The 19,201-nt window shown below is 50.9% G+C and overlaps 1 protein-coding gene across 1 annotated transcript in view; it reads right to left on the reverse strand.

The window, feature by feature from the left end:
* Positions 1–18,095, reverse strand: part of SFRP1 (secreted frizzled related protein 1) — a 41,601-nt gene extending 23,506 nt beyond the window's left edge. Inside the window, exons 1-2 of the mRNA XM_028124129.2 lie at positions 17,552–18,095; positions 12,432–12,509 (exon numbers count right to left, since the gene is read on the reverse strand). Of these exons, the coding sequence (XP_027979930.1) occupies positions 12,432–12,509; positions 17,552–18,095 (622 nt within the window). The remainder of the gene's footprint in view (positions 1–12,431; positions 12,510–17,551) is intronic.
* Positions 18,096–19,201: the final 1,106 nt, after the last annotated feature.

Here is a 19,201-nt window from a genome sequence, read left to right on the forward strand (position 1 = left end):
CTTCGGCTCCGGTCATGATCCTGGAGTCCCGGGATCGAGTCCCACATCGGGTTCCCTGCTCAGCAGGGAGTCTGCTTCTCCCTCTAACCCTCTTCCCTCTCGTGCTCTCTGTCTCTCATTCTCTCTCTCGCAAATAAACAAAATCTTTAAAAAAAAAAAAAAAGGATGTGATTTGAGGGCCTCCTCTCTTGCCCCTCCTCACCCTTACCCGCAGACTCGTCCATCCAAAATATCTTGCCTGAAGTTCTGCCGTTAGCATTTCACTGCTTTGGATTAATGAGTACCTTTTCTTTCCAGTCTCCCTCCCTTCCCAAGGTCTTCTTTTAAAATAAAAGTAAAAGTAACGTTCCAAAATAGGTTTCTGATACCTCTCCAATGCCAACAAGACAACTGTTCTATTCCTTAGCATGGCATTCGAGGCCCTCCGTGATCTGACTTTTGCCCATTTTGTCGATCTCATTTCTAAATGTTTGCCTCCACACACCTTATAAGCTGCCTGCGAATAGACTCTCTGCTCCTCAATATGTAGATAATGTCATATCTCCATGTCCAGATCTGTACTGGGCCCTCCACATAGACCATTCCTCCCATGCCCATCTTTTCAGCCTGGCAAACTACCAATGCCTGGGAGAACACCACAAGGTATCTCCTCTCTGGAGTTTTCTCTGACCCCTCCTTGTGCTCCCGCAGCCCTCACTTCCTAGCTATTCGAGGAACTTCAGCATAGGATGACACGGTATTACGTGTAACTGTTTCCCCCTCTGTATCCCCTCAGAAGGTAAGCCCTGAGGGCAGCAGCCACATCCAATCATCCTGCCCAGCCACTCTTATATGCGCTAATCAGTGCTGAGGCTGACATAGGTTGCATCCTCAATCCAGGCATTTATTAAACCTCTACCACTCACATGCAATTAGCCCATGGAGGCACCTCCACCTCAAAGGCAGGAAATGCCATGTGGAGCAGGCACACAAGGGCCAGGTGCCAGGCGTGGGAGGCAGAAGAGGAGCACCTTCGGGAAGCCCATGGCAAACTGGAAGTTTTGGCCTCCAGAGGGCCCCAGGAATGAGGCGGGGGTAGGTGCCCCAGGCCCCCACGAGCTCAGCCACAGATAGACCCCCACCTCCACCTCCAAAACTCACCAGCTCCTACTCCGATGGAGGCATGACCAAGTGGGCTACTCTCACCTCATCTGGAGGCTCTGTACAAGGTTTCTCACTTAGGATCCAGCATAAAAGGCACTACAGGATAGAATTGGGCCCACTAAAATCTCCCCTTGCCTGTACTCATCTGCACGGGTATGAGCGAGCTTCTGGCCAGCTAAGGTTTTACTTCCTTGCCAAGGGCTCACTTCAGAGCTCAGGAGACCTACGGGGAGGAAGAGACTGTCTCTTTGGCTTTGACTGTGGGAGTCCCCTCTTCCCAGGCCCTGGGAAGAAATGATCCAAACACTTCTGTGTGCATAACTAGAATCTCCTTGGGTGTGGATCCCAAAGTGAGCATATGTAGTACAAAGTATTAGCAAGGCCATGTACTCAGTACATGTTCAACCACTGTCTGTTGAATTCAGTCTGTGCAAGAGCACATACCTGCTGCAGATAGATTTGCAAAAGAAAACACACACACGTACGTGCATCACACACCCGTTTCTAAATGAATATGGTTAAGAGTAAAGAAGCTGTAACCTAAGACACTGGATACCACTGACCAGCATGTGGCACCTTGCAGGCATCTGAGCCCCTTTGCGCCTCTGCATCTCAGAATAAAGGTGGTAACCCTTTCCAGTTAGCCAAGCTCCCTCTGGGTGCAAGCAGTCACAGCTTACGTGGGGGTTAGAGGCTGCCCTCATCTGCTGCCTCGTCCTTCTACTTTTCAGCATCTTGCCCAGAGCAGATGGCAATACTTAATGACTGACCTCCTTTCCTCCTGCAGCCATGAGCGGCCTGGGAGGTGTCTGGGGCCCATGGCCACACTGGATGGGTAACCACTGTAACACACCTGCTCATTCCAACTCCTCCAGGAGCTGGGGACCCCACCCTCCCAGCGAGGTACACAGACAGCACAAAACCCAAGTCCTTCCAACACATCTCAGTTCAGGCTTTGTGTCCCCAAGTCTTTAGCCAGGGCAAAGCTCTAACACAGGATGCTGACTCAGTTGTGAGAGCTGACAAATGATATTCTCTACCCATATTTGTTTACCTGCATTGGGTTTTGTCATTTAAGAATTACTACTCTTTGTTTGGGTTCTCAACTCCTTTCCCAGTCCTTGTCTCTTGACACCAGGAATTTCCTTTCTCCATTAATCTTAATTAATGGATTAATTAATCTCCAGTCTTTACTTTCTCCATTAATCTTAAATCTGAAGTTAGAATACTCATTCCTCCGGTCATCTTCCCTGAATTTCTCCAGCCCCCACGGAAGACCCTCCCTCCTCAGGCCTAAGAACTTCTGAAGCTACCAGAGAACAGAGACAAACAAGCATGGCCAAGGCCTGCCTCATCCACCAGATTCTTAAATTTGTTGAGGATGAGAAGCAGGTTCTTGGCTCAAAGCTGAGACCAAAGGAAGCCTGGAAGGAGCACAGGCAAGTCTCTGGGTCCAGGAGGTCTTCGTGGCAGGCCGGCGCCACCTCCCCCCAAGGGACTCCTGGAGGAGGCCACTCACCCTCCAGGTGCAGCTGTCTGTTCGGGTCCAAGTGCCAATTCCAGGCCCCCGTTTCTAACTCTGCTGCCACAGACACAGAGATAGGGCTTTCCTTCAGCTCTAAAGCAATTTCCAGAAGCTGAATGGATCTGTTGTGGAAGACACACCCGCATGAATGAATTTTCAAAGGGCTCACAAAGAGAAAAGAAGACATCTGAGGTTCTTACAGAAGGATATGTCCTGGAGAGCACGCTGATGAAGGACGAGAGCAAACCAGAGAAAGCCGTTCTCATAACCCTGCCCGAGTGAATGAGAACACAGAGGAGGAGAAGCTGGTTACTCATGTTTCCCCACTGTCAGAGCACTATTTTGGCATCTTTACAACTCACAGACATCCTTTCAGAATTTGTAAATGATTTCCCTTAATTCCTGCCCTAAAGAAATACCATATTTATTCCCCTAAATATCTGCAAGTCGGTAAGCACCTGCTACCTGCACACCCATCCCTCAAAAGCCCTCAGAACAGCCTGGCCCCACACACCCGCAGCCCCTCCCACCCCGAAAGACCAGCACCAGTTACTCTCAAGACTTAAACACCAGCACGGAGGCTGTCTCTGCACTTGAGCCCAGACCTCCATCCCAAACGCTTTCACCAAGGACACAAACATCACCTCTTCTCCTAGGTCCCGGCTTCCTCTCCCTGACCCACTAAAGAAGTCAGGATGAGAGGGACCCAGGGTGAGGCCTAAGTTACAGGAGGTCCCTAGGAACACCTTTAAGCTCGGTCCTGCAATAGGGACCCCACCCAAGGCCAGGGTGATCTAGAAGCTCCAGACTCCTGGACCAGAGCTGTCCAAGAACAAGCTGTTTATAATTCAGCCGTCCCTCCCCGAAAAGCCACTATACACGATGACCACAATATCTTCCTTTGAAAGACCTAGAAGGCTTTCTTTCATCTCTTTTCTTTTCTACCACCATTCATGTGTTCATTCAGTCCCTCTCTCAAACATGTCATGGGCACTGACAGAACCAGACCTGCCCTCTCTCTTCCAGAGGATCGCTCACCAGCGAGCAAAGCCAATGGCCCCAGGGACATGTCGGCAGCACTCTTCACGCTACCATTCAAACTCAGGAGAATTCACCGCCCCCGCGTCCCAGTCCCAGCCCCCTACCAGTTTTGTCCAACGAATGTCTATTTTCCAAGAAACCTAAACTGGCTGCTTCAAGCTCACGTTCCTCCTCACACATCACAGGCTGTTTGTGGGATGCTGACATCCTGAGGCTCGCCCCTCTGAACCAGGAAGGCCCCAGTGCCAGCACCAAGTGGCACTTGAGCCCAGGGAGGCCCACCCGGCACAGGAGGCTCCTGCACCCACGGGCCTGGCCGGGTCTTGCTCCAGGCAAGGCTGCTGTGCCAAACTCTCGGGGGCCACGGTGGGAGTGACAGTGCTAGTGACAGTCCCGAGGCCTCTTACACAGCAAAGCTATCGCTCAAATATTTAGTGTATGTGTCTGGCTTTCACACGGAATTTGCAACCTGCCAATTACCAGTGTTTACCTTGGTAGAAATTCACGGGAAATTTTAGTCTGAACAGGCCCAGAGTTTATTTTACTGCCAGATAAACAACTTTCTTTGATAAATCATCCGTGTGACAGTGTTCCTGAAAGACTAAACAAAGATTTCAAACGTAATCTATAGGCCTTTGAGAAGTCTTCCAAAGCTAATGCATGTTTAATTGGCTGCTCTAAGCAGGGTAGGGCAGGGCAAGGGCCTGACATTTCTTTGGCCATTTGTTCTCCTTTAAAACACACACACACACACACACACACACACACACACACACATATAAATTGGAGCTTCTGGCTCATTTCTGCAAAACTGGATGGCATTTACCAATATTTAAATGCTTGCTCGCTTCTCTGAAATTAGCCTGTTTTTTGGTTAAAGGGAGTGCATCTCACAAATACCACAAGGCCATTGTTGGAAAAGAAGCAAAGGCCCTGGAGATCAGCTTGAGAAAAAGAGTGCGGAGAGCAGTATAACACACAGGGCTTTAAAACCTCTCCTAAACGGAACCCAATAAATTAGGAGTAGAAAAACACGTATCAGGAATTAGATTTCTGAAAATCACATACAAACAAACAAATAAACAAAAAAAACACCTTCAGGAGGCACATCCTAAAACTGCATACGGTCAGTTCAAGCTCCATGGGCACAGTGCTTAGGGTGTCATCAAACTAAAACCCAGATCTAACTTCTAGAAAGAATACACAAGGTTGTTTTCTGTTAGGTTTGTTTGGGTTTTGTTAACTATGGCACCTTGAAGCTGCATAGAGCTTTTCAAGTTTTTCCAAATGAGCTTTTAAAAAGCCTTCTTCAGTCTAATCCTCTGTTAACCAGAGAATTAACCAGAACATTCCATTCCATTTCCTAAAAATTTTTTGCCAAACAAGCTGATTTCACTCGTGCCAGAATCCTCCTACCTAGTCTAATTTCCATCCTGAAACTATTCTTTCCAGTGAGAAGAGATAATCATGATTATGGACTGAGCTGCGGCCATATTCCCGGAACCCCACACACTTGACTGAGTCAATTCTCCCCATAACACAGTAACACAGGAATCACCACTCATATTTTGCAAGTGAGGAGACAAGCTCAGGGAGGTTCAGAGGCTCTCTCGTGGTCACTCAGTTCATAGGGTTGGGATTTAATCCAAGTCTCCCTGGCCCAAACTTACATTCTTTCTACTCTACTGCACTGTCTGCCTCCCCACAAAGAAAGAAACCGATGATTGCTGAGCTCTTTCCCTGTGGCAGGCACACCTACTAGTCCATTTCCATCCCACAGGGCCTGAGAGCAGTGAAGGAACACCCTATATCCTCTTCCCAGGGAGCTTCCCCACCATTCCTGGCAGGGGGGGACCTTGACAGCATGGGAGTACGTGAAGGACAGGTATGAAATCTGGACCAGGTGCCCAGGGAAGTGCTGGTGGGAACAAAAACCTTAATGTATGCCAGGCAGGGCAGACTTGGGCAATCACATGACTAACTCCTTTATCTGAGTCTTATTTTTCTCAGTCTGTGACATGAGTCCTGGATTGGCTGATCTTTGAGGTTCCATCCAGCGCAGCGTGTCTTTAGAATGACAAAGGGATACAAATGAGCAATGCGGCACCCAAAGACATGGGCCGCCTGTGCAAACTGTGAACAGCCCCCATTTCCCAAATTATCCCTTCCCCCCACCTTTCTCCACCCACACCCAGAAAAGCTTCAGACAACAGAGGTGAAGCTGAGGGTCAGTCCTTCTCAGTCCCCTTCTCCAGCATAGTCTATCCATACATCACATGAAAAGGGGGACGTTTTGTTAAGTGAAATAAGCCAGACGCAAAAGGACAAATATTGCAGGACGCCACTTACGTGAAGTACCCAGAATCGTCAAATTCATAGAGACAGAAATGAGATGGTGGTTTCCGGGGGCCGGGAGGAGGGCGGATAGGGAGTTAGTGTTTGATGGGGACACAGCTTCAGTTTGGGAGGATGAAACCTCTCCAAAGATGGATGGTGGGGAAAAGTGCGTGACAACGCGCGTGTATTTGATGCCACTGAACTGTACACCTAACAGAGATGGTAAATATCATGTTATGTATATTTTACTACAATAACTTTACAAAAAAAGATAAGGAAGCTTAAGAAATGGGGCAGGGCCACTCCTAATCAGAGAATCACCAGCTGGAGAGGACCTCACAGGATACCCGACCACACCATTTGGCCACTGACTGTCCCAAGGAGTCAGACCTGGACTTGGCCACAAGGAGGGGAAGTCGTGTGTCAGCCAATCCTGAGCCAATTGCACCCGCAGCGAAATCACTCTTAGGACAAAGAAAAGCAGCCACTCTGGCGTGATGCAAGGAGGGGACAGGGCTGAAAACAGAATTAGGTTTGGGAAAGATTTCAATAAATAGACTGAAAACAGAGGACAGAGAGCTCCCAAGATGAACCTCTCATTTCTCTGGGGAGAGCCACAGAGGAGGCCCGGGACAGGTGACCATCCCTGAAAGGGCTACTTCTGTCCCTGGAAGGATCAACCGCAGTGAATGTTTAGTGAGTCCGGCCTGGGTTCCTGACACACCATCTCTTCTTCTACTCCTCACCAAAACCTATACCTGGTCTATGAAATAGAGGGAAACTGAGGCCTGGACCGGGGAAGGGATTTGCCCAGTGTTGCAGGGCATGCACATAGGAGAAAAGGAAGGACTGAACTCAGTTCCAGGGAACGCCGTGCCCCATCCATAGATCCTCGCTTCTCTGTCCTTTCTCATACTTAAGTATACTTTCACGGGCTCCACTATGCTAAAGCAGAGTGATTCTCACCGAAATTTGCTTTACCCAAGTGTCTTCCTGCCTGCTGGAGCCGAGAGAATTAGGCATGGAGACAGGGAGCACCGCACTCACCAGAAGGGGAAATGTGGCTCTTTCCCACCTTTGCCCTGACGTTCCTTAGCATGGCTTCAGAGTGCAAAGTGGTCCCCATGTGACCTCAGCCCAAACTGCCCAGGGCCTGACTACTCTGGCTAGGACCCCAGGTTTGGGGCCTGCTCAGACAGTCTCCAATCTGAGACCACGGGTGAGCAGGGAACAGACATCACTACCAGCCCAGCCAACCAAAGGCTTCAAGGCTTCTGGGTCAGCCACGGCCCATGCACCGGACAGCAGGCCCCCGTGCACGGATGGGAAGGTACTCCAAACGGGACCCGGGCTGCGAGCTGTGGGCTATGGTTCCCGTGGATGAAAGCGCCAACCCCACGTTTTCCCTCACATGAAATGCCTTAACAATCCCTCCCAAGTATTTACAGATCTGTGGATGGGAGATGTATTTCAGGGGTCTTCAGCCTGCCAACTCCACTCCAGGAGCTGTGTGCCCTCTCCCCTGTCTATTTAATTTTACTTTCACTGAACTAGATTTCTGGATGTGAGTGCTTTTGTTCTGTTTTTAACATACATGCATATATACTCAGTCACCCAAAACAGAGTGTAAAGTTTTCCTTGAAATTAATAAACATGTTGTACATAGTCACTGGAAAGGAGCTTTCTCCTTTTACTTAAAAAAAAAAAAAAAGGCAGTCCAAGTCCAATTTCCATCTCCCCTACCATCCCATCTGACAAACTTTTATTTCATGCCTACCATGGGGAAGAGACTGCTCCTGGGACTGTTTGAGTACAAACAGGCCTTGTTTTGTTCATTCTAAGACACGGATTATCTTCACATTTTCACGTGAAGCATGCTTCCTTTGTCACTGCTACAAAACGAACAGCGCATGTCATGATTAGTGGGCATCTCACATTAGGTAAAATGGTGCAGATTAGAGACCCTGCTCCCCAGCAGCTCACAGATGTCGCAATTACTGCGCTGGCAGCCAGTTTTCCTCACCTGCAGGAGGAAACCCAAGGTTTAGCTTGGAAAGGCTGAATCTACATTTTGCAAGAGATCAAAGCGCCCTTCAGAGTAAAACACTGTGCCTCCAAAGAGCCGCACAGCCAAGGCACCTTGAAAGACGAGTTAAGGCAGAGCAAGAACAGATTAGTGAAGTTTCAGGAACCTCTGAAAAGACTTCTTCTAGGAAATACTCCCAAATGCTAACAATGAGAGCTGGTTTCTTTCCTTTCCTATTTGACTCCTTTTGGTATTACAAAGTATGGTTTTACTCTTTATGAGGAAATATATAAATGGAAAAAAAAAAATCCTTCCAGAAGGCAAGGAAAATTTCTGGGGGCAAAGAAATCTTTTTTTCCACAGCAAGAAAATACTGGGATAAAGAAGTTGCCACCTGAACTCTCAGGCTCAAGAAACTGGAGAAGCCAGTATGAGAGGAAGCTCTGAACTCTTAGCAGAAGTAGATCATCATGCACATTTCTAGCAGAAAAGCTTAAGGGTGTTTACAGATACTGGAGAAGCCAGAGAGACTGGCCGGAGGCGGGGTCCTAACCTCCCAGCAATTATAAATCAGATCTTAACACCCGTGGGATAAGCTAACGTGAGGGAAAGATGCCTATGGGCACCGAGTTGTTACCAGCAGGATTATGAGTGGGGCAGCTTGCAAATACGATATTGGCATGTTGAAGAGAAAGGAGCAGCACCCTGTTGTCACATAGCAGGAAAAGCCGAGAGAACAAAAAGCAGAGCAGTGAGTCCCAATTTCAGCACAGCAGACAGGCTGGCCACCATGTTGAATTCAGAGACTTTGCGCCATCTAACTTTCGGCTTTCCCACATCTGGTACTTGATCCAGGCTAATCCACCTGAATTCCTGAGTATCAGCACACAGGTGTTTCTACTGATGCTTTTCCCTGTTGGGGAAAAGAAATGCACTCGGAACTGAGGGGCGGGGTACGGTGCAGAGGTAGAGAGACTAGTGGCCAAGCAGACCTGCCAGAGGTTTTAAAATGTACCGCCTGCGAAAGAGGTGACGGGCTGTGCACGCCCAGCTCCACAGAGGCTGCAGGAGTCTGAGGATGCATTGGCAGGAGGGCGAGTGTGTGCACTGACCCAGAAGGAATGCACCCCCTTATTCCTCGAGCTCACAGAAAGCCTTCCAACAACCTGATGTCTTCCCACCGGGGATGTCAGGGCCACTTAATGCGAAGTTTGATCCCTGGAGTAGAGAGTAAAACATTCTTTTTCTTCTCTGTTGTGTGTCAGCTTGCATTGCTGAATTTCTTTGTTTCCTAACTGAATCCCATCAGCGTGGCTGACTGCCTCACTTACTTGAAATGAACTGAGCTAAGAAACAAGTTTCTCAACAAGGCTGCATTCTCCAGGATGCTGAGAAGGGCAGCGTTAAGCTCAGCCCCTGCAGAGTGGGGGGGAAAAAATCCGATTTATGGCCTTATAAGAACATTACAAACAAAAAACTAAAAAGTCTCTCTTGCACCCAGTTCAAAGAAGCCTGGCACACACCATACCCATGCTGAGGGGATAAATGCCTCTGTGGCAAAGCCCAGTGGCTGTTCATCTTCTCTTAAATGAGGAAGGCAGCAGGCCAGAAAGTAAAAGAACTCCAGGTGGCAAAGTCAGATTCCTTATTTATGAAGTAAGTGGACTTGATATGATGACCTGTAGGGTCCAGGAGGACCTCAGAAATTCTCTGAAGCCAAGAAGAAAATCAGCTCAGGGCAAATGGAACACAGTCCCAAACAACTCATCAGTCAGATCTGCCAAGACCTGACTGGCTATTAAAACGAGATCTACCCCTCCCTCCCATAAGCAGTAAGCAGGTGGCTTGCTGACTTAGTAGGCAGCTACTACAGCAGGGGCAAGGATAGCTGTCCCAGGGGGGTTACCTGAGCACCCTCTAGAGCCTTACCCTACACCATAAGGTCAACCTTCCACGTTCAAATTCTTTCCCAAAGCCTGCCTCTTCGGCCCACTTCCAGGGAATGTCTCTAGTTGAACTAGTTGCCACAAAACCCCCAATTACCAGAACTTTGATGAGTAAGTGGGAGTGGGGGGAGGAGACCTGATGACAAGTTCAGGGTGGTAAGTTCCAAAGACTCCGAGCATAAAGACACGGATTCTCTTCTCACACCTTAACATTAACAAGTCCTTAACATTAACTTGGCCTTGAGTTCCCACAGCCCCCTTCTCAGCTGGTGAGTTATCTCATGACTCCATGACTCTCTAGGAAATCACTGATTAGTGTTTGGTCAGTGTTTAAGAAAAAAAATTTTAATTAAATTGTAATTTACTCTAGGTAAGTATTTTTGAGTATGGTGTCTAGCACAGTGCTTTGCCCTCCAGAAATGTTGAATGAATGGATATGTGACTCAATGAATGACCAGATACATTGAATTTGAGCTCCCGAATAGGAAGGCATGGTCAGTCAATCACTTCCTTCATACACTGAATTCCAGAGTTTTCCATCACTCTTCCCTCAGGAGTTGAGCCTGATAGAAGTCACAGGAGCATAAAACATCAGCTAATATATTACCTTCCAGAGTTCACTTTAATATGGATCCTGGATTTGTGCAAATATCAGGGGGCCAACTTCTAAAAGTGAGTGGGCTCATTTACAATACCTGAAGAGTATCAGTGAAATCCAAACCGGGGCCCCTCAGTTATCCCTCGAAACAATTCTTTCGGATCACAGCCTATCTCAACAGATTCTTCCTGCCCCAGGATTTCCGAGAGATTTTTTTTTTCTCTGTCCCAAATGCATCTTTGGGAAGGAATCTCAACTCCATTTGTGGAACAAAAGCTTGTTGCTAATGCAGCGTGGGACTGTGCACCCACAGACTCTACAGCAGGAGACCTGCCATGCTCAGCTGGGCTCTTGGCACCCCCAGTGAAGCAAGGAGGTGAGCATCAAGAAACAAAAGTTACTACCAGATGATGGAAGGGTCAACACAGTCTGCACACATCACCTCAGATGCCCTCTACCATTTCCTTTGGGTTCATTTAAAATGGCAACCAGAAAAAAGGATGTGCCTCAAAGACAGGCAGGAAAATGCATTCTAGACCAAACTTCCTAGAGGTCCCGCAGGCCCCCACCAAGAACAAAGGAGGCAGAGATGCCTAGTGCACAAACAAAACATGCAAGGCATATCCACCCTCAAGAAGCTCTTTGCATCAAAGGGTCTGAGTTCTCCCACTTCTGTCCTCAGTCACAATGACAGTCCTGAGAATATGTGTGTCACGTGTATGATTTCCTTCCATTTGCGTGTACAGGTCATATTCGTGTGACTCAGACACAGCCCTTGACCAGTGGAAGCCCCTTCCTTATGCTTTAATATGCTTGGTTAATGAAAACATGCAGTTGGTCGCCCTGAATGGCCAAAGACTCCCATTACCTACCATTCTGCTTTTCCTGGTAAGAATTCTGCACGAACTGCAGCCTCAGGGACACGAAGCAGGAATTGTGAGAAATGCACCTCTCAGTGTCAGGCTGAACCTTCCTTCAGCAAAGCAGGCCTGGCCTAAGCAGAGCCACTTCTCAGCATCCATATGAAATAGAAGGAGTCAGCCTTCCAAACGAATGTGGTTGACGTTTACCTTTCCCAGAGAAGACAGGCTCAGGGCGTCTGGAGCTGTTCAGGTCTTCTATGAGGCTGACTACAGGGGGCATCCCTAAAAGGCCCCCTGAGATCTGCTCCCCAGGCCACACCCAGCCCTTCTCTTGGGGCTCTAAGGGCTGATTTGGAATTCTATTTTAACCCAGAGTGGTTTGGGAAGAAGGGAGAGAATTCTTGCTACTGGAGGGAGGTCAATTTCCTGTGCCAGGAAGGACCTGATGGGGGGACCATCTGAATGCCCCCAGCGGCTGGACTCCACCTCCCCAGCATTTCAGAGCCTGGGTAGAGTGGTGCTGACACCTAGGGGTGGATGGAGAAAGCGCCAGTGTGGAGGGAAGGAAGGCCCGCCAAGCAGCTGGCAGGACCTCCTGGGTGCACCTCCTGGGAGCATCCAAGGAGTGGTGTTGCTCCCTAACTCCTCCCCATCTGTCCTCGAATCTGCCACCCTCCACATCTAGTGAAGGACCCCAAAAACCTGTCCCCCTAGGGATCCTTCACACAGAAGGGCAGAAGGCAAGTTTGACTTTAATAAAAAGGAGCCAGTTCTCCACCCTATCTAGATTACCATGGGCCTGAGAAAGGCAACCACTGGGGGAGAATGAAGGGAGAGAATATGAAGCTCCAGAAAGAGGCATCCACAGGCTCTCTGTTCCCCAGGGACGCAGACCAGGAAGAAGCAGGGACTATGCCAAACCTCCCAGAGGTGGCCAGGGGTGCTTTCTTACCAAACTCGCTCGCACAGAGATGTTCGATTATGGCTTCAGATTTCAACTCATTGTCACACGGAGGACACACGGTTGTGCCTAGGAAGGGAAAGGAGGAGAAAAAGGAGCTGTGAGTGACAGGGATAGGGGTTCTGGAAGGAGCTATCCCTGGGACCAGGCTGGAAGTAGTTAAAGGTCTTCTGGAATTTCTGAAGGGCAGCTGGAGAATCAAAGAGTCCTGGAACCTTGGACCTAAAGCCAACAGACACAGTTTCTTGAAAACCTGGGGGCTAGAACTGTGGAATACGGCACAACCACGTAAACCAACCTAATCTGGGGCTAGGCAGGGGCGGGTCTTTGAACTGTGGCTTGATGGGGAGTGCGCATCTATTCCAGGTGTTTGTTTCTGGTTCTTTCTCCCCTCGCCCTTAAATATCCCTCTCTGATCCCTGCCCCCTTCCCATTCCCAAACTCCCAATGGGATAGCAGATCAATCTGACCTGCTCTCTAGGAGCCAAGAAGGAAACTCAGACACACCAGCCCTAGCCACAGGCCCCGAACACCCCTCTCCAAAAGGGCCATTGCAGTGCGAGTTCCTGCCTGCGCCGGGTGGGGGGAGGCAGGGCCAGCTGGGTGGGGGCTGGGGGCAGCACCAGCAAGAGCTGCCAAATGGGAGAGGGGAACCCTCCGAAGGCGTTTTCACAACACTGTGAAGTGCTTTGAAGAGGAGGTGTGTGTGTGGTAGGCATGAGGGCCACTGCCAGGCACTAGGCACAGGGGGAGGAGACTTCTGAGGCCAGAGCCAGAGGCCTCCTCCAGGCCCAAATGCTGCTGGAGAGGACCCCTGGGAGGTGGAGTGTCTCTGTGGGAGGCCAGCGAGAAAGCAGGACAGTGGAATCCCCGGACGGGTGAGGTGGCCTATCATCATCACCACCATCCCCACCATCATCCATCAACCACGAGGAGTTTAATCCATGATCTAGGAAATCTAGCACATTCGAAGGGCACTCTGCCCCTGGCAAAGCACCGGGGTCCAAGCCAGTCTGGCGCTGAGGAGCAGAGGGAAGTCACCCAAGGTAAAACGGTAAGATGGAAGGCCCTTTGTCCTGCCCTTTCCAGTGGCCTCTATGGCAGTCTCCTGCCTGTGAGGTCCCCTGTGGCTCAGTGAAATGGGCCAAGCCTCCCACAGTGGAGACGCTATGGAGAGAGCTACACAGCCCTGCCAGGCCAGCGCTGCCCCCAGGACATCCTGGTCCACAGCCGGTCACCCCCACTTCCACGCAGGGACCACACCCCTTCATTGTTCTTCAGATTCCTCTCCCACATTCACTCTGTACCCAGGGCCAAACACCATCCAGATACTCAACGCAGCAAGAACCACAGCCAAGCAGAAGACTTCTCCAAGGTTCTCCAGAACCTTCTCCAAGCAGAAGACTGTGTAACTGTCTTTTGGCCCAGAATTTGGAAATTTGCTTTTCGGCCAGAACTTGAAATTAGGTTCTGGAGGTAATGTTTCTGACAAGGGGAAAAACTTACCCAGAATTTCGCATTATGGTTCTTGCTTCCATGGGGAGAAAAACAGAAGGAGTCCTGAAATATGGGAAGGACCATGTTACCTACCCCGGGAGAGTGAACCGTGCTTTGGGGTTTTCCTTGTTCTCTTATTTACTTTTTTTAAGTGGAAGCTATCACACTGGAAGTTTTTATGAATATAATCTTGACTGAACAAGTAGCAGGGCCCGGGCAGTGAGAATATCAAACACTGTCCCCTTGGCACACTCACATCATCCCCTCTGGACCCTCTGAGTTCCCTGAGGGGCTCTGTAGTCCACGGGGCCATGTTCCTCAGGCCCACCAATGAATATTTGACCTTCAGCACTTCTCAAGGTAGAAAGAGCTCATGGGGTGAGCTAACCCCTATCTTGACTTTTCTTTTGGCCAACTCTGGAGCAGCTTGATCCAGGGAAAGGAGGAATGTGTAATGCAATATTCATCTATGCCCCCCCTCTGGTGTGTCCTTGGGGCCCTGCAGGCCGCCTGAGCGGGAGAAATCCACCATCCGTCTGAGAGGTAGAACTAAACTGCTGGTCTAAGGTAGATTTAAAATAATGTTTAAAGCAAAGGAACCAAAAACTGAAAGGTTTTGTGTTTCACTAATATTTTAGGGGGAGGAGAGGAGACAGTCTAACACTAGAGGCACAATGAAGTGATTTTTTAAAAAATCCGGACACACATGGACACAGCTGTCTCTCCCGCTCTTATACAAACACACACACACACACACACACACACACACACACACACACACAAAATTTACACGTAAACTTTCTCTCTCACACATACAGCAGGTCTTCCCTGGCCAGCTCCTTGACACCCCGAGACAGACCCTCTGGAGGCTCTCAGGACATGTGAGGGCACCGTGGGCCCTGCAATCCGTGACTAGAACGGCCAGGCTGATCTAACGCATGACACATCTGAACAAAAAAAATAAAAATAAAAATAAAAATATATGCTCATTCATCCAACTTCAGTCAGTGAAACCTGGCTGGAAGGGGAAGCAACAATGTACTGGCCTGGGAATGGATAGGTCTAATGTAAGTGTGAGATTTAGAAATAACTTTCCTGGAAAGTTGATAAAGTTATGCCTCTCCTGTAACAGATAGGGACAGATGCTGATGTAGCTGGGGCGTCAGCCTTTTGGAGGGAAAAGTATCTTTTGACTTCTCTCTCATTATCAAGTTGATCTTTACTAGCACATGGCCCCTAAGGTGTGCCCAAGACCCCAAAACATGCCCATTTACATGAATAGCATGCAGAGATATGTGTTGCCTTGAAAATTTGGCTTTAATTTCAAAGACTAAAGAGAAAGAATAAAAGCAGTGCCTGTATATTTATTCTTACCCCAAAGTACCAGTTCCCATTCTGGAGCCACTAGCCATAAGGTCATAAGGACTGGTAGTTTGGTCTGTCTCAACCTGCCCCTGCAAACACACACACACACACACACACACACACACACACACACACACACAGCCTTCCCACCTCCATGCTGAGCTGACAATGGCCATGCCACCTCAGACGATGTCATGTGGGGCTCCTGTGGGGCTCCCTCCCACTGAAGGGCTGCAGTGCTGGGGAGGAGTGGGTGCTCTCTCCTCTCTGGCCAGAACCTCTCACCAAAAACAATGAGGGAAGAACCAGTTCCCAAGCCCCACACCTGACTGGTCTTCTCGTGGCTCATCTCTACTCGGCAGCTGGCCTTGGGAGGGTGCCTGCCTAGGCACTCCTGGGCTAGAGGGGAGGACAGAGGGGGATGGTACCAAGGCCCAGACTCAGGAGGAGGCAGTCAGGTAAACAGCAGCCCAGGGGTCAAAAGCAAGACAGCAATTATATGATATCCCCCACTCCACTCCAGCCTTTGAGGGGGTCAGTTGGGAGGATTCTTCCCCCTCTATATGTAGGCACCTTGGCCAGTCCCCCATCCTCCCCTCAAAATGTGTTCCCCCAAAGGTCTCCGTGGGCATGGGCTCTCCCCTAAACACAACCGGGAGTGGAGTAGAGGCCTCTGGGGCAGAGCTGGGCTAATCTCCTAGCCAGCCAGTGGCCAGCCAGTGAGGAAGGGGAGAAGGAAAAGCCTGGGGGCTGCCTGCCGGGGATGGCTCCACACCCGCAGAACACAAAGTGCTTTGTTTGCTCTAGGTAATTGCTGAGCTCTTGCTCCCAAAGGGCCGCACTTCCCCCAAAGGTTAACCCTGTGCAGACACCCAGGAAGGGGCGAGCAGAGGTGCCCTGGCCAGTGCAGCCAGACTGCTGTCTCTCCCACACCTGGCAGGGGCCCAGGCCACCCAATGCCGGTCACTTTGGACCAATCTCCTCCCTCCCTAGAATAAGCAGGAGCATTGCAAATTCGGGACTCCCTTTCCCCATACTACCACCCTCACACTGGAAGAGTAAACCCTTCAGAGGACATTTCTCTTTTAGGCATCACTTCAAGATGAACTAAGTCAGCCAAGAGCCGGTCCCCCACCCTAAACCCCCTCCTCAGACCCCCTCCGGACAGCGCCCCTGTGCTAATAGCATCTAGGTATGGCTCCCCATCCCGGACTATGGGACTTTGGGCACATCTTTCAGCCTCAACTCTGCTCCTGAAGAATTCGTTCCTATAAAAGTCAGGCCACCACGCTGGATTTTTTGTTTGTTTTGAGTTGGCTTTTGCCTCTCCGGGATTTTTTTCCCCTCCCACTCAAGAGCTGCCCTTTAAGTGGGAGGGGTTCGAGAGGAGGCTCAGGGTCCTCCGTGGAGCTGTTCAGAAAGTCTCCAATTTGCGCAGCCCCACTCCCCAAGGAGAGATGAACAATGAGCTAATTGCATTTTTATCTTTCTAATTACCTGAGGATTTGTGTAAATGGGAAAAGCAGGGGGTATGCAAGAATGAGAGTACACACTTTCCAGCCCCCAGCCCTCCCCCAAGCAGTTACCTGAAAAGGGTGGAAAAACAGAAATCCTGTTTCTAAACTTTTTTTTCTCAGCCAGCTCTGCAATCCTCCCAGAGCTACTTGGCTGAATGACTAGCTAAGGAAAGCTCGGGGAAGGGGGGGGGGGGGGGAGGGTGGATATTTTTTTTACTCCTCATCGAACCTATGAAAATAAACAAAGCTGCGCCTTAGCATTTCCTCGGCCTTTCTAGGCTTTCTACACTTTGGGTTTGGGTTTTTTCCTCCTGGGGCATCCCGTCTCGGGTATTAAAAACTTCCACGGGGACTCGGTTCCCTCCCAGAGGGAGAAGGGCTCTCCTTTCATATGGAGGATAAGGCTTTGTCTCAGGTATGGAAAAAGCGAGCCTGGATCCCAGAGAGCCGCTCCAGGCACCGCATCGAGCTTGCTAGGGGCCGAGGCGCAGCCGCCGCTGCCGGCCGTGCACCTGGGTCGGTAGAGGTGCTAAGCGACACCTCGGACGGACGAGAGGCTTTTAAAACTCGTTCCGCACAGCTTGAGAGCAGCCTCCAGGGAGCACGTCCGAACTCCGGGGAGGAGCGGCGGGGCGGGGGTCCTAGTGGCAGGGGCTTTCCCCGCGGCGGGTCCCCTGGGTCCCCGCCCGCCCGGGTTGGGGGGCTCGCGCGCGTGGAAAGGGCCGACCTGACCTTGGGGCTTGGAGGCTTCGGTGGCATTGGGCGGGGTCATGGCGATGCAGACGTCCCCCTCGGGGAACTTGTCACACTTGAGCATCTCGGGCCAGTAGAAGCCGAAGAACTGCATGACGGGCTCGCACGAGTCGCGCACGGCTTCGCAGAGCCAGCGACACGGGTAGATGGGCCGGTCGAGGCAGACTGGCGCGAAGAGCGAGCAGAGGAAGACCTGGGTGCCGATGTGGCAGTTCTTGTTGAGCAGGGGCACCCAGCTGCTGGCCTGCTGCTTCACCTCGGCCATGGTCTCGTGCTCCAGCAGGTTGGGCAGCACCATCTTCTTGTAGCCCACGTTGTGGCACAGCCGCAGGTCCACCGGGATGTCCACGCACTGCGGCGGCTTGGTGTAGAAGCGCCCGCTCTGGTAGGAGCCGATGTCCGACTGGAAGCTCACGTAGTCGTACTCGCTGGCCGAGCCCGCGGCCAGGAGCCCGGCGGCCAGCGCCAGCAGCACGCCCGAGGCGGCCCAGCGGCGGCCCCCAGCGCCGCGCCCGCTGCCCATGCTGGCTCGGGGCACTCGCTCCCGCGACGTCGGGGCTGCCTCGGCCGCCTCCCCGCGCGCGTCCCGCCGCAAACTTCCAGGGATCTCCAGGGACAAAAGGCGCCGTCCCCAGCGCTGCCCGGCTCGGCGGCCGCGCGCTCCTTGCCCGGTCCTCGGCGGGTGGCTGCCCTCGGCCTGCGGCGGGCGCCGCGCCTGGAGCTCGCGCGGGGAGAGGAGCGCGCGCGGCGGCCCGAGTGCTGCCCCGGCTCCCGGACGCGCGGCGGGCGGGCGGGCGCGCGGCACCTACTCCTGAGGCTGCAGCACTCGAGTGCCCGGTGCTCGTGTTGCAGAGCCCTCGGAGTCTCCCCGCGCAGCCAATCAGCTCCCGGCGGCTGCGAGCCGCACTCATTTAGCATGTCAGTCACCGGCGCAATTAACCAATCGCTTCACTTGCAAGGGGGTTCGGTTTACTAGAACTAAACCCAGGTCAACACCCCTTAAAAAACAAAACCAAAAATAAATAAATAAATAAATAAATAAATAAATAAATAAATAACAGAAGAAGTGGGGAAAGGAGAGGAAAAGAAGAAGAAAAGGACAGGGAGAGAAAGAAGGAATAGATAGAAGTGTGGGGTGGATAAAGAGGGGAGTTACCGCTGGTCAACTTGAGTCGGCCAGAAGAGAAGCAAGAAAGCTTATCAGTACTTGCAAATCCACGCGATAATGAAGACTTTTTATTTTTTACGCTTTTTCCTAATTTCAAGCAGCAGCCCACTAGACAAGCAGCCCACCTCTTGGGTTTTGTCCTCCGCAGCTGCAGTACCAAGGCAGACGGTTTCGGACAAGCCCAAACCCGGGCTCATGAAGGCTGAACCAACCGAGATCTGCTTTTAAATCCCCAGCCGGTCCGGCTCCGGTCCCGCAAAACCAAGGGGGAAGGTGCAGTTGGGGCTGCTCGCTGGTTTAAAAATGCAGCTCCTTCCCAGGTGGGACAACCAGACGGTGGCCCTCAAACACACCGGAGGGTGCTGGTCATTGTTGCAACGCTGCTCAGTGTGGAAGGAAATACTACTCACAAAGGTGTTAGCTTCGGGAGGACAAGAAAAGAAAAGACAAGAAAATTAAAG

Source organism: Eumetopias jubatus, unplaced genomic scaffold, assembly GCF_037043125.1.
Source record: "Eumetopias jubatus isolate StellerSeaLion01/CBP00866 unplaced genomic scaffold, mEumJub1_p1.0 scaffold_2, whole genome shotgun sequence".
In the NCBI taxonomy this organism is placed as follows: Eukaryota; Metazoa; Chordata; class Mammalia; order Carnivora; family Otariidae; genus Eumetopias; species Eumetopias jubatus.